The 15,060-nt window shown below is 48.0% G+C and overlaps 1 protein-coding gene across 1 annotated transcript; it reads right to left on the bottom strand.

The window, feature by feature from the left end:
* Positions 1 to 4,830: 4,830 nt before the first annotated feature.
* fbxo34 (F-box protein 34) lies at positions 4,831 to 15,053 on the bottom strand (the record flags this gene model as incomplete). Its single annotated transcript, XM_080783349.1, has 2 exons — positions 4,831 to 9,727; positions 14,823 to 15,053. Coding segments are annotated over 2 exons (2,955 nt in total), but the record flags the coding sequence as incomplete, so codon positions are not given.
* Positions 15,054 to 15,060: the final 7 nt, after the last annotated feature.

The raw sequence follows: 15,060 nt of genomic DNA, 5'->3' as shown, positions 1-15,060 counted from the left end.
CCCGATCATGTGGCAGCATTCTAACACACTGAGCTACTGGCTCCAGACAATTCACACTTATTTTTTGTTTCTTTTGTTCTTCTGTAAACTCATAAAGTTTTTCACTCCGTGAGATCAGCCAAAGAGTCGAAGGGTTTTCTGTACCTCATTTGAACTGCCTAAATCCAGGATTGAAACAGGGACCGACCTTTAAATCTTCAGCAGGTTCGAACTTGATGCAGTTGAGAATGTCTGACTTAACCCACCTTTCAGAATATAGAGGTTCTTTAGGATTTTAAAAAACAATGCACACTTTCGACATAAAAGCCCTAAAGAAACAAGTGTAATTGGTTGAGGTGCTCTAGGTGATCGAGTTCTAGCGTGGCTACCAAGGCGACTGTGTACCGAGGTACATGGCCAAAGCAGGTTCAAGGCCAGCCTGGGGGACCAAGCTGTACCCAAGCACTGAAGCCAATACTCATCGATGTACTCTGTTACCCTGGGTCTACTGGGATGCAGTACAGTGGGGCCGGGGGGGGTATTTCCCCCCCGGTGTTTCCACACAGTAAAATGTGGGTGTTATGGCAAAATAAACTAGAACTGCACCCTATCGAGTGCCTACTTGCTTGTTGCACACAAGTAGGCCTACTAGTACGGACATTTATACAATATTTAGCTCACTCTTACATCAAGGATGTTTTTCCAAGTTTGTATGTGTATTACAAAGAGCAGGGCCTTTAGTTATTCTTTTTTCATTTTGCATCTTTGCAAGGTTGTACCTTTGTAGGCCTACCTGTCTCTAATGTATAAGCAAAGTTGTAGCAGCGGTTAAGACACAGGCTTCGCAAACAGAAGGTTCTAGGTTCAAGCCCAGCAAGGGGCTTTGTTCAACCGTCATCTTAGTCTTGCCCAATATGTCACTCCTAATGAAGAGTGTGATTTGTTGTTTCAGTTTTTATATTGACTCATTTTTGAACCTACAACATTCGGTTTATACATCCTTGTCTTTATCTTTATGCCACAAAGGCATGTGAGATGCATGGTGCAGAGTTCTGTCTCCATGCGACGATGGGTTATAGCCCATGTTTTTTGATTTGTTATCATTTTGGACCATGGGCTATAGCCCATATCGTACGGCATACTATAGCACGCCGCTTTTCATCATTTTTGAGGATTTGAAAAAAATGAAAAAATAAAAAAACGATGGGCTATAGCCCATGTTTTTTGAAATTTTGAAAAAAAGAGTTAGCCTCGTTTCTCATCATTTTGGACCATGGGCTATAGCCCATATCGTATTATAGATTAGTTTCAGGTGGGGTAATCTAAACACAGCATCTTAACACTGGTTGTCAAGCTATTTAGTATTTTTTGCAGTTTCCCTGCTTGAAAGGGATGGCACAGACCATATGGAGATTGTTACTGGGTTTCACTCATACAATGACCACACAGTTTCCTTCTTTTTACTTTGTAGTTGAGTACAGTTGTACAGGTATTGTGTAAGTCAGTTAGTGGGTAAGTCAGGTAAGGTGAAAAACCTTAAAGGGAAAATAAAAAAGAACTAATGTAAGTATAATGCACATTCAATCAATACACATACTTTACATGTTCTAAACACCTAAATATCATTTTTACTTAGGTATACTGAAATTGCGGAAATTGAAAATTGCGGAAATTGGAAATTGCGGAAATTGCGGAAATTGAAAATTGCGGAAATTGCGGAAATTGGAAATTGGAAATCGCGGAAATTGGGGAAATTACCGGAACGGGGTCTAAAACACGTATTTTAGACGTGTTTAGACGTCTATTTTTAGACTTTTTTTATCCCATTTTTAGATGCTCGTCTAAGGGCCGATTCATACTCCTGTTTCGGCGCTGTAGTGCCGAAATGATTTCGGCTCGTCAGAAATTTTCAGTAGCACCGAAGAGCCGACTTTAGGACGGTACCCGCCCCCCCGAACCTCAAATGACGTCACATTGTAGGCTCTACAGAGCCGAACCGACTTTTATTCGGCTCTAAAATAGGAGTATGAATCGGCCCTTATAGCCCATATCGTATGGCATACTGCACGCCGTTTTTCATGTTTTTTGAAATTTTGAAAAAAAAAGTTATCCTCGTTTCTCATCATTTTGGACCATGGGCCAAAAGGATGAAGAACGAGGATTCAATCTGACATTATTAAATTATCATTACCGAAACAGACGTTCTCTCTACCGCAACATACTTAAAAGTATAGCGGTGTATGAGAATGGGTGTTGCGGAGGATTATGCATTCTCAATGGCAATAGCACAAACTTTGGCATGCTACTAGTCCTACATACTTACACCTAGCAACCCCATTCTACTAGCCTACTTAGGTTCATCTTAGGGTGGACATGGTTGCCTGAAAAGGAATATTTGAGATGTTTCATAGTTTTAGAAATATAGTGCTTTCAAATTTACAATAGGGCTCAATGGCAGACATTGGCACGTCAAAAATCACTTTCACCTAGAAACATGCTGGAACTTTATGCAGATCGAGGTGATGATCCAGTCTTATGGAGACTGAGACGGCCATATATGAATTGTGTCACAAGGCGTGACAGACAGGAGACGTGACTAGGTCAGTCACAGGTTTTCATACTAAACTGCGAGCTACAGTCGCAACTATGTCTTCGAAAAGCATGATTTTATTTTGTATTTTTATCGTCGAAAACCATGACATTTTAAAACTATAGTTCAGGGGTAGACAACCTTAGGCACGGGTGCCAACATTGGCACAGGGGAGGGTGATCACTGGCATGAGTGTGAGAGAGGATTTTTCTTTTCAAATTAAACATGTAAAAAATAATGTTTAGTCCGTTATTTTCACGTTTTTCAGAAATAGCAGACCTACAAGCTTGTAGCTTTTAGATCTATTTTTCAATAGTCCATTTTTCAATAGTCCACTAGTCTCTCAATGAGATTTTATTTTTTTGCCGATAGGTGGGGGTCTAATGATCATTACATCCTGATGACTGTTTCTAAACAAAATAAAGGTTTTAATAGCCTTATGGACAATCAAAATCAGTTGGAAAAATTGGAAGTTTTATGTGGTGTCATATGTTGATATGGCACACAAACATGGCACTAGCTCCCGCCCCCTTTCAGAACGACGAGTGGCCCAGGAAAAGATTCTCCATTCATTTTCTCCATAGGCTTTTCAAAAAGTATTTATTTAAAGACTGTTACGCCACGGACAAAGCCAACTCGGATCGTGACAAATCATGACAATAATAATTACAATGTTTTGGGTCGATCAAATAATTAGTTTTTTTCTTCTTTCAAATTATTTGGTCGGCACAAAACATTGCGTTTGTTGTCATGATTTGTCACGATCCGAGTTGGCTTTGTCCACAGCGTAACAGTCTTTATATAAATACTCTTTCAAAAGCCTATGGAGAAAATGAATGGAGAATCATTTCCTGGGCCACTCGTCGTTCTGAAAGGCAGTGGGACTGCGACAAATCCGCAGGCAGACCTTCGCGCACAGCTTCAAAACCGGGTTTTTAAGACAGCTGGTGGATGGAAAATTAAGCTCCACCTCCGCGGCTGACTGACGCGACGGACAGATTCCCGGAAACGCTCTCCTCCGCGTCCTCTGCTATAGTACGTAGTCAAAAAGCATGATTTACATTTAAAAAAAAAAAGAACCATCATCGAAAACCTTTCAAAAGCATTTTTGTTTTATCTTCAAACCATGAAAAACTATTGAAACCATGAAAGTCATGATTTATGCTCTTTTTTTCCATCATTTTTTATCGTGGACCATGAAAGTATTATTTTAGTATCCGTTCCCATTGAAAAGCATCACAATTCAGTGTGACTGCACTCCAACAACTGACGCCACACTTTATAGTCGTGTACCATAATGTTGAAAAGCCAAACTACAAGCTCACAACACGTCGCATAAGCCTGCTTTTCCACATTAAAAAGAATATTCATATTTTGAACAGTTCTGCTAAGCCAGATTTAGTCAACAAAAAAAAACTTACATTTAGACTGGCCTAAACAACACTAATCTACTCAGTCAAAACAAAACACTTACAATCACACTTTCTTCCTGTAAAAGGGACAATAGAGATTCTGAATGATTCAACATACCTGCATATTGGAAAAACACCACAAAGACGACAGAGTCGTTCACAAAAGAAAAACTTTATTTATCATTGAGCATCCAGAGAATCCAAGTAAGCTTCAAAAAGCAATAATGTTACATTGGTCTCCACTCTCTCCACCCATAAACTTTCTTTAAAATTATTTTTCCCAAGATGGTCGTGGAACCTCCCCGCGCTCTCCACTATGTACAATTATGATAAACACGGAGACTAAAAGAAAGGGTAAAACAAAGCCACGCTGCTCCGCTCCGCGTCTTTTTAATAATAAAACCAACCTCTGATTTATGTACAAATGTAAACATGAACAAAAAAGGTGCAGAAGTTACATCATGATTCTCCCAAGGACAGACAGACAGACACACACACACACACACACACACACACACACACACACACACACCACACTTTATGTATACTATCTCAGTGGTTCCCAAACCTTTTAACTCAAGACCCCCCAAAAATCTATTGGACGTTTCCCGGGACCCAAACTAGTGAAAATAGCAGATCTACAAGCTCACAACGCGTCACTTCACACCGCGTTGTGAGCTTGTAGATCTGCTATTTTTTTTTACTAATTCTTAAACATTTGTTTTCTAATTTATGGAATTGAATTGGCTTTTTTTAAAGAAATTACTGAGAAAAAAAAATTACATTTTGTTTTTAATTCATGAATATATATATATATATATATATATATATATATATATATATATATATATATATATATATTTAGCTTTTTTGGTAATGTTTTTGACAAATGATTTAAAACAAAATGTAGGAAAACAAAAATAAACCCATAAAAATGTATCAGCGACCCACAGATGGGTCCCAAGCCCAGTGTCTGGGAACCGGTGTACTATAACGCAATGGTCATTCGATGCCATTTTTACCTTCCACTAGTCCTGAAGCCTGTGAGTCTGTAACCTCTCAAACCCCCGGACACTGCATCCATGATTATTGTGGAGAAGCCGATCGACAAGCTCAAAACGTGTCGCGTTTACTCCCTATAATGTTCCATGTTTGTATGGACTTTCATTTGGCAAATATTAAAGTGGCACGATTTGGAATTCGGGGGTAAAAGAAAAAAAAAGAAATACCCACACACACAAAAGGAATAATTATAACCGTATAAGACCAGACAGAGTTTAGCGCTGCACTTTGTTAAAAATGACATTTTATTAGGACTAGCAACATCGCTGATATCGGTCATTTTGGGTCCGCTACAGCAGAGCCCAACCAGGTACAAATCAAGCCTTTTTACCATAAAACAATTATTGTTCTTGTGAGACATGTGATGGCCCTCACAAATATAGTCGCGCGCGCGCACACACACACACACACACACACACACACACACACACACACACACACACACACACACACACACACACACACACACACACACACACACACCTATTTCTTGTGGCGTTTCCATGTCAAAAGGTAAGCTAGGTTTTGTTTTTTCCCCATAATAAAAAGCTCCCAGACAGTTTTCTCCCACCAGGCAGGTTGTTTTTCCATTACTATGTCCGTTTCTGCCATGCCGTACCCTGCTGCAGCTCCACATCCTGACCACCGGGTGTCCCCATAACACCACCACCACCACCACCACCAAGCCTAATATTAACCCAAAATATATCAAAACATATTTAGAAACCAACAACCAATTTACTGCATGTATTATGGATACGTATTTTGGGGCAATTTCTTATACATGAACAAGAAAAAAAACGCCTGATAGAATTCTTATAACCACTTAAGCGCTGTGTGCAAAAATAGCGAAAATAGACAATCTACAACCTCACAAGCACATAGCATCGCGTCTTGTCGATCGACAATTTTTCACTTCTTTCAGATAGTCGTCTCATGAATGGTTATGGAAGCAAAGCGCTCCTTCCTAGTGGATTTGAAGTGGTCATCGCACAGCGCTGATAGCTAACGCATCGCCCCATGCAAGCCGCCGACGCCTACGCCAATGCCACCAATTGGGTAGAAGAGGAACTTTGGCTGAAGGTTCTCTTCCAACCCGTGCGACTTCGCAGAGCGGGAGACAGGAAATGGACAGGCGGGGATAAAGTGCAGATGGCGACGTCACCATTCTGAAATTCCACCGTTCACGATTCAATTCAATTATAGACTATTTCTTTGACCAGTTAAATCCTATATACTTAGTTGACCAGAGAGTCCCACAGGGGAGTCCCACCGCGGGGGGTCAATACTAGGGTTTTCACTCTATATTAAATATCTTTGACAAGAATGGCAGATCTGAAAGCTGAAACGACATGTCGCTGCGACATGTGAGCTTGTAGATCTGGAATTCCAGTCACGCGTTCTGGTGGTGGGACATAATTCTAATCTAGGTGGTTTTGCAGGTTGTTGTGTGTCTGAAACTCAAGCAGCCGGCATTCAAGCTCTCGGTGGCATTAGAATTTCCCATTAAAAAAACCAACAAAAAAAAACAACACGTATTCGATAAGCTCTTTTCGATCGATGTTTTTCATTCTTTTTTTTTTTTCCCGTAGCTTTTGGGGGCGACACCCCTACCGGGCCGCGAGCTGCAGACAGGGGGCGCCGGTTCATTACAGTACTGTATTGACAAGGACGACCGGCCCCACACTCCGAAGACAGACGTATCGGCAACATGCTAACGGCAACAACAGAAAAGGCAGGCAGGCAGGCGTGCACATACATGGAGGTGTGCACACACACACACACACACACACACACAGTCACACAGCGAGAGAGAGAGAGAGAGAGAGAGAGAGAGAGAGATTCAGCCCTCATAGGACAGCAGACAAACCCACAACCCTCAAAAGGAAAAAAAAGAGAAAAGCCAAAACATATAAAAAAAAAAAAAAAAAAATCATGAACCAAAAGTCTGTGATGGGTTTCAGTCCTCCATCGAGTCCTCGTGGCGCTGCCCGTGCCCGCCCCCCCCCCCCAGGGCGCCGCCGCCAGAGCGCCCCCTGTAGACGGCGGGCGGCGGGGGGTTGATGCTGTGGAAGGCGGGCACCCAGCGGTTGTCGTGCAGGCCCACGTTGCAGCCGGCCGCGTCCCGCCGCGCGCCGTGGCAGCACATCCAGAAGCCCGGCCCGTGCGGGTGCGCCTGGCAGTAGGGCTTGTGGTGCCAGCGGCACAGGGACACGTCGCCGCGCCCGGTACACCGCCGCTTGCACTGCTTGCACGGGTCGTCGCGGTAGCGCGGGTCGACCACCCAGCGCGAGTCGGCCGGCCGCACGCCGTAGCTCCGGATGACCAGGCGGAAGTAGTGGCACGAGCACTGCAGCGCCGCGAGCGCGCGCGTGGGCAGCAGCGAGAAGACGGCCACCAGCAGGTGGTGCGGCAGCAGCGTCAGGAAGGGCTGCGGGTCCAGCAGGCGCTGGATGCGCTGGCGCACCGCCAGGAACTCCTGGGAGACGCTGCGGCGCAGCGGGAAGAGAGCCACGCCCGCCGCGCCCCCCTGCTCCTCCTCCTCCTCCTCCTCCTCCTCCTCGTCGTCCGAGGAGGAGCTCCGCCGAGCCTCCGAGGAGGAGGAGGAGAGAGGACTGTCCGTGGTGGAGCAGGCGTCTGGAGGAGGGGCGTGCGCGGTGTGTGTAGCAGAGACTTGCGCCGTGTGCGCCGGGGCATGCACGGAGTGTGTTGGGGCTGGCGGGGCGTGTGTATCGACTTGCGGGGTGTGTGTAGAGGCACGCGGGGTGTGTGTTGGGGCACGCGCGGTGTGTGTTGGGGCACGCGCGGTGTGTGTTGGGGCACGCGCGGTGTGTGTTGGGGCACGCGCGGTGTGTGTTGGGGCACGCGCGGTGTGTGTTGGGGCACGCGCGGTGTGTGTTGGGGCACGCGCGGTGTGTGTTGGGGCACGCTCGGTGTGCGCGCAGAGAGGGCCAGATGAGAAGAACAACATGCCCGGGGGTGGTTCCTCCAGAGGCTCTGGGTTCAGGGAGTCACTATGGTCTTCAGTCAAAGGCTCCGCTTCAGGTTCCTGAGCGCCGCCGCCAGAGCGCCCCCTGTAGACGGCGGGCGGCGGGGGGTTGATGCTGTGGAAGGCGGGCACCCAGCGGTTGTCGTGCAGGCCCACGTTGCAGCCGGCCGCGTCCCGCCGCGCGCCGTGGCAGCACATCCAGAAGCCCGGCCCGTGCGGGTGCGCCTGGCAGTAGGGCTTGTGGTGCCAGCGGCACAGGGACACGTCGCCGCGCCCGGTACACCGCCGCTTGCACTGCTTGCACGGGTCGTCGCGGTAGCGCGGGTCGACCACCCAGCGCGAGTCGGCCGGCCGCACGCCGTAGCTCCGGATGACCAGGCGGAAGTAGTGGCACGAGCACTGCAGCGCCGCGAGCGCGCGCGTGGGCAGCAGCGAGAAGACGGCCACCAGCAGGTGGTGCGGCAGCAGCGTCAGGAAGGGCTGCGGGTCCAGCAGGCGCTGGATGAGCTGGCGCACCGCCAGGAACTCCTGGGAGACGCTGCGGCGCAGCGGGAAGAGAGCCACGCCCGCCGCGCCCCCCTGCTCCTCCTCCTCCTCCTCCTCCTCGTCGTCCGAGGAGGAGCTCCGCCGAGCCTCCGAGGAGGAGGAGGAGAGAGGACTGTGAGAGACTGTGTGTGTTGGGGCACGCGCGGTGTGTGTTGGGGCACGCGCGGTGTGCGCGCAGAGAGGGCCAGATGAGAAGAACAACATGCCCGGGGGTGGTTCCTCCAGAGGCTCTGGGTTCAGGGAGTCACTATGGTCTTCAGTCAAAGGCTCCGCTTCAGGTTCCTGAGCGCCGCTGGGTCTGGGAGCACCCCGCACCTCCTCCAGGCAAATCTCCAGGCACTCAGGGGCCTCCCGGTCCACCTGGAGGAGGCTCTCGGGCGCCTCCCGGTCCAAAGCGCGCTCGGCCTCACTGGGACGGACGGGCTCGACTGGGAGCGCACAGGAGACTAGCTGGACCTCTGGCAGCAGCGAGGAGGTGGAGGTGATCAGGGGAGGTGATGGAGGCTGGCCTCTCCGCAGACTGTTGCTCCTCGACAGACCTGCCCCTGACGAGGAGTTGCTCCTCGACAGCCCTGTTCCCGACGAGGAGTTGCTCCTCGACAGCCCTGTTCCCGACGAGGAGTTGCTCCTCGACAGCCCTCCGCCAGACGAGGAGTTGCTCCTCTTCAGACACTCGGATTCCAGCCTGGCGACCATGTCGGACACCCTGACCACCTCCTCCTCCTCCTCCACCACCACCACCACCTCGGAGCCCTCGTTAGGAGCAGGGGGAGGCACGGTAGCAGGCGCGGCGGTAGGATGCGGCGGCGGCGGCGGCGCTTTGGTGGTACAGCTTGTGTGCACGTCGTTGACGTTGGCTTTCTGTTCCAACAGCGCCACCATATCCACGACACACACTCCTCCTCCCGCGCCATCCTCATCCTCCTCCGCGGCTTCTCCCACACTCCTTCGGGCTGCCAGGCCCAAGGGCTGCTGCTGCTCTCCTCCAGGGCTGGTGGTGCCGGTGTTGAGCTCTCTCTGCTGCTGCTGCTGCTGGTGGTGGTGGTGATGGAGGACGTGGTGGTGGTGGTGGTGGTGGCGATTGCTCCTCGATCGCCTTCGTCGCTTGGCGGACGAGCATCTCTCCCTGTCCCGCACGCCCCCCTTCACCTGAGTGGGTTAGAAATGGTTCATGTGTTACTTTTTATGCACTTTTTTAACACATTTAGTACATAAATCGTCTGGAAACGTCATAAGGATTGGAACCGAGAGGTGCCGTCGACGTCTGTGGACGTCCTAGCGATGTCTAAACGACACGGGGCGAGATAAGAATATTCAGAATTATTCCTATTCGCTTTTCGCTTGCCGTATGCCAAGGCTCTGTGCAACTATTAGCTTGTCATTGACTCCCATGTTAGCGTGGCGGAAAGAATGACTCGTATCTCCTGATCCAGGGCGCTCTCCGTGGTGATGAATGGATCGATATGCTGGCGCTTCATTTCTGCTCCTCATCCGTCTCTCCCGCAAAATATGAACGCTTTTTGGAGCGTATATAAATATATTAAGATGATCGGGGATTGTGAGGTCTATTTGTCAAGTCAACTTTTTTAAGAAAGTGTTTCCGGTTTATGGCTTTCAGAGTAAAAGCACTCAGACAACTCCGGCACCCCGGAGCCTTTATTTTGATGCACTTCCGGCACTTAAAGGGTTTTAATGGGGACACATAATGTTATGTCCCCAGTCTCCCCACATGATGTTGGGCAGATGACAAGTACAGTGACAAGACATTTTTTTTACTGCATCAAGAGTAATCAACAAACCATGCTAGAAAAACTGGTGAAACATTGGACCAAATTGTCTAATAATATAAAGACGTTTGAAAATAGACGACCTACAAGCTGACAACGCCTCCCAACGAGATGCATTTGTGAGCTTGTAGATCTGCTATTTTCACAATATTCATCTGTGGAACAGAGACAGCTTTTACCTCACGACACCAACATAGGCAGCGTCTTTACCTCACGACACAAACATAGGCAACGTCCTTACCTCACGACACCAACATAGGCAACGTCTTTACCTCACGACACCAACATAGGCAACGTCTTTACCTCACGACACCAACATAGGCAACGTCCTTACCTCACGACACCAACATAGGCAACGTCCTTACCTCACGACACCAACATAGGCAGCGTCTTTACCTCACGACACCAACATAGGCAACGTCTTTACCTCACGACACCAACATAGGCAACGTCCTTACCTCACGACACCAACATAGGCAACGTCCTTACCTCACGACACCAACATAGGCAACGTCTTTACCTCACGACACCAACATAGGCAACGTCCTTACCTCACGACACAAACATAGGCAACGTCCTTACCTCACGACACCAACATAGGCAACGTCCTTACCTCACGACACCAACATAGGCAACGCCTTTACCTCACGACACCAACATAGGCAACGTCTTTACCTCACGACACCAACATAGGCAACGTCCTTACCTCACGACACCAACATAGGCAACGCCTTTACCTCACGACACCAACATAGGCAACGTCCTTACCTCACGACACCAACATAGGCAACGTCTTTACCTCACGACACCAACATAGGCAACGTCCTTTACCTCACGACACCAACATAGGCAACGTCCTTACCTCACGACACCAACATAGGCAACGTCTTTACCTCACGACACCAACATAGGCAACGTCCTTACCTCACGACACCAACATAGGCAACGTCTTTACCTCACGACACCAACATAGGCAACGTCCTTACCTCACGACACCAACATAGGCAACGTCCTTACCTCACGACACCAACATAGGCAACGTCTTTACCTCACGACACCAACATAGGCCACGTCCTTACCTCACGACACCAACATAGGCAACGTCCTTACCTCACGACACCAACATAGGCAACGTCCTTACCTCACGACACCAACATAGGCAACGCCTTTACCTCACGACACCAACATAGGCAACGTCCTTACCTCACGACACCAACATAGGCAACGTCTTTACCTCACGACACCAACATAGGCAACGTCCTTACCTCACGACACCAACATAGGCAACGTCTTTACCTCACGACACCAACATAGGCAACGTCTTTACCTCACGACACCAACATAGGCAACGTCCTTACCTCACGACACCAACATAGGCAACGTCCTTTACCTCACGACACCAACATAGGCAACGTCCTTACCTCACGACACCAACATAGGCAACGTCTTTACCTCACGACACCAACATAGGCAACGTCTTTACCTCACGACACCAACATAGGCAACGTCTTTACCTCACGACACCAACATAGGCAACGTCTTTACCTCACGACACCAACATAGGCAACGTCTTTACCTCACGACACCAACATAGGCAACGTCCTTACCTCACGACACCAACATAGGCAACGTCTTTACCTCACGACACCAACATAGGCAACGTCCTTACCTCACGACACCAACATAGGCAACGTCTTTACCTCACGACACCAACATAGGCAACGTCCTTTACCTCACGACACCAACATAGGCAACGTCCTTTACCTCACGACACCAACATAGGCAACGTCCTTTACCTCACGACACCAACATAGGCAACGTCTTTACCTCACGACACCAACATAGGCAACGTCTTTACCTCACGACACCAACATAGGCAACGTCTTTACCTCACGACACCAACATAGGCAACGTCTTTACCTCACGACACCAACATAGGCAACGTCTTTACCTCACGACACCAACATAGGCAACGTCTTTACCTCACGACACCAACATAGGCAACGTCTTTACCTCACGACACCAACATAGGCAACGTCTTTACCTCACGACACCAACATAGGCAACGTCAAATCTACCCTTTCTGGGCAAGGTTTTAGAAAAATGCATCTTTCATCAATTGGATGTGTTTCTACAGAACAATAATGTGCACAACAAATTCCAATCTGGCTTTAGGAAAGGTCACAGCACAGAAACAGCACTTGTAAAAGTAATTAATGATCTTAGGGTGTCTGCTGACAAGAAACATGTATCTGTTATCCTACTCCTAGATCTAACGGCTGCATTTGACACGATTGATCATTCAATTTTAATACAGCGTCTGGAACACTGGATAGGCCTGTCTGGTACGGCCCTGTCCTGGTTTTCCTCATACCTATCAAACAGAAGTTACTTTGTCAATCTAGCCGAGTTTGACTCAGACAAACACGACATCAGCTCTGGTATTCCACAGGGCTCGATTCTTGGCCCTCTGCTTTTCTCCTTGTACATACTGCCATTGGGCGAACTCATTACCAATCACGGAGTCAATTTTCATTTCTATGCTGATGATACCCAACTTTATCTTTCTGTGGCTCCAGATGATCCCTGTGCTTTAGACCCGCTGTTGACCTGTCTGTCTAGCATCAAATGTTGGATGAGTGAGAACTTTCTCAAGCTAAACGAGGATAAGACAGAAGTTCTCATAATCGGTTCTAGTGAGCAGAAAGAATCAATAATAAGCAGACTTGGTAACCTGACTGTAGAAAGTAACAGTAAAGTAAAGAACCTGGGGGTTATTATTGATTCTGAATTGAATTTCAATTCACACATTAATCATGTTACCAAGATTGCCTTTTTTCACCTTAGAAATATTGCACGAATCAGAGCCTATTTGTCCTTGGACGATGCAAAAACGCTAATCCACGCCTTTGTTTTTTCTCGGCTTGACTACTGCAATGCACTCTTTTCAGGACTGCCTAAGAAAACAACTGACAGACTACAACTTGTCCAAAATGCAGCAGCCAGAGTTTTAACTAGAACTAAGATGAGAGAACATATTACTCCAGTTTTGGCATCACTGCACTGGCTTCCGGTTGTTTTTAGGATTGATTTTAAAATTCTTTTACTTGTCTATAAAGCTCTCAATGGTCTCGCACCTTCCTACCTACATGACTGCCTGCCTAAATATGTCCCAAACCGCCCCCTAAGGTCTTCCACTGCCGGCCTGCTCGCTTTGCCAAAAAAAATGGCAACTAAAAAACACGGGGAAGCAGCTTTTTGCTTCTACGGGCCGTCGGCATGGAACAAGCTCCCACTGTACCTTCGTCAGGCAGCCTCTGTAGACATTTTTAAAGCTCAGCTCAAGACCCACTTCTACAACATTGCTTTTAATTGATCTTTTATTTATTTTTATTTTTTGTTATTCATGTCCTCACTGCATTACTGCTTGTTTTTAATGTTGTTGCCATGCTTTTCTTTTATCCTCCATTTCTCTGTAAAGCACTTTGAGCTGCATTTCATGTCATGAAAGGTGCTATACAAATAAAGTTTTATTATTATTATTATTATTAACATAGGCAACGTCCTTACCTCACGACACCAACATAGGCAACGTCCTTTACCTCACGACACCAACATAGGCAACGTCCTTTACCTCACGACACCAACATAGGCAACGTCTTTACCTCACGACACCAACATAGGCAACGTCCTTACCTCACGACACCAACATAGGCAACGTCCTTTACCTCACGACACCAACATAGGCAACGTCCTTTACCTCACGACACCAACATAGGCAACGTCCTTACCTCACGACACCAACATAGGCAACGTCCTTTACCTCACGACACCAACATAGGCAACGTCCTTACCTCACGACACCAACATAGGCAACGTCCTTTACCTCACGACACCAACATAGGCAACGTCCTTTACCTCACGACACCAACATAGGCAACGTCCTTACCTCACGACACCAACATAGGCAACGTCCTTTACCTCACGACACCAACATAGGCAACGTCCTTTACCTCACGACACCAACATAGGCAACGTCCTTACCTCACGACACCAACATAGGCAACGTCCTTTACCTCACGACACCAACATAGGCAACGTCCTTTACCTCACGACACCAACATAGGCAACGTCCTTTACCTCACGACACCAACATAGGCAACGTCCTTTACCTCACGACACCAACATAGACAACGTCCTTTACCTCACGACACCAACATAGACAACGTCTTTACCTCACGACACCAACATAGGCAACGTCCTTACCTCACGACACCAACATAGGCAACGTCTTTACCTCACGACACCAACATAGGCAACGTCTTTACCTCACGACACCAACATAGGCAACGTCTTTACCTCACGACACCAACATAGGCAACGTCTTTACCTCACGACACCAACATCCCAGATGAACACCAAATTAAATCAAATCAATCAATCAATCAATCATTCACCTTCAGAGACACGCCCCTGGCGGGAGTGGGAGCGGCCATGGTGATGACCTCGTGTTTCGGGGGGGCCTCATCGAGCCAGCCGCCCGATCCTCCGATGGGCGGGCCGACGACGGAGGTGAAGATGGCGATCTTCTGCTGCACGTTGCCCGGTTTGATGACCGCCCAGATGTCCACAGGCCCCTCCCCCTCCACCCCAGTAGCCCCTCCTCCTCCTCCTCCTCCCCCCTTGCGGTACAGC

Source organism: Protomyctophum bolini (assembly GCF_963924005.1).
Source record: "Protomyctophum bolini genome assembly, chromosome: 15".
Lineage (NCBI taxonomy): Eukaryota > Metazoa > Chordata > Actinopteri > Myctophiformes > Myctophidae > Protomyctophum > Protomyctophum bolini.
Note: the sequence above shows the minus strand (reverse complement) of the source record. Positions and strands in the feature narration are given on the sequence as shown.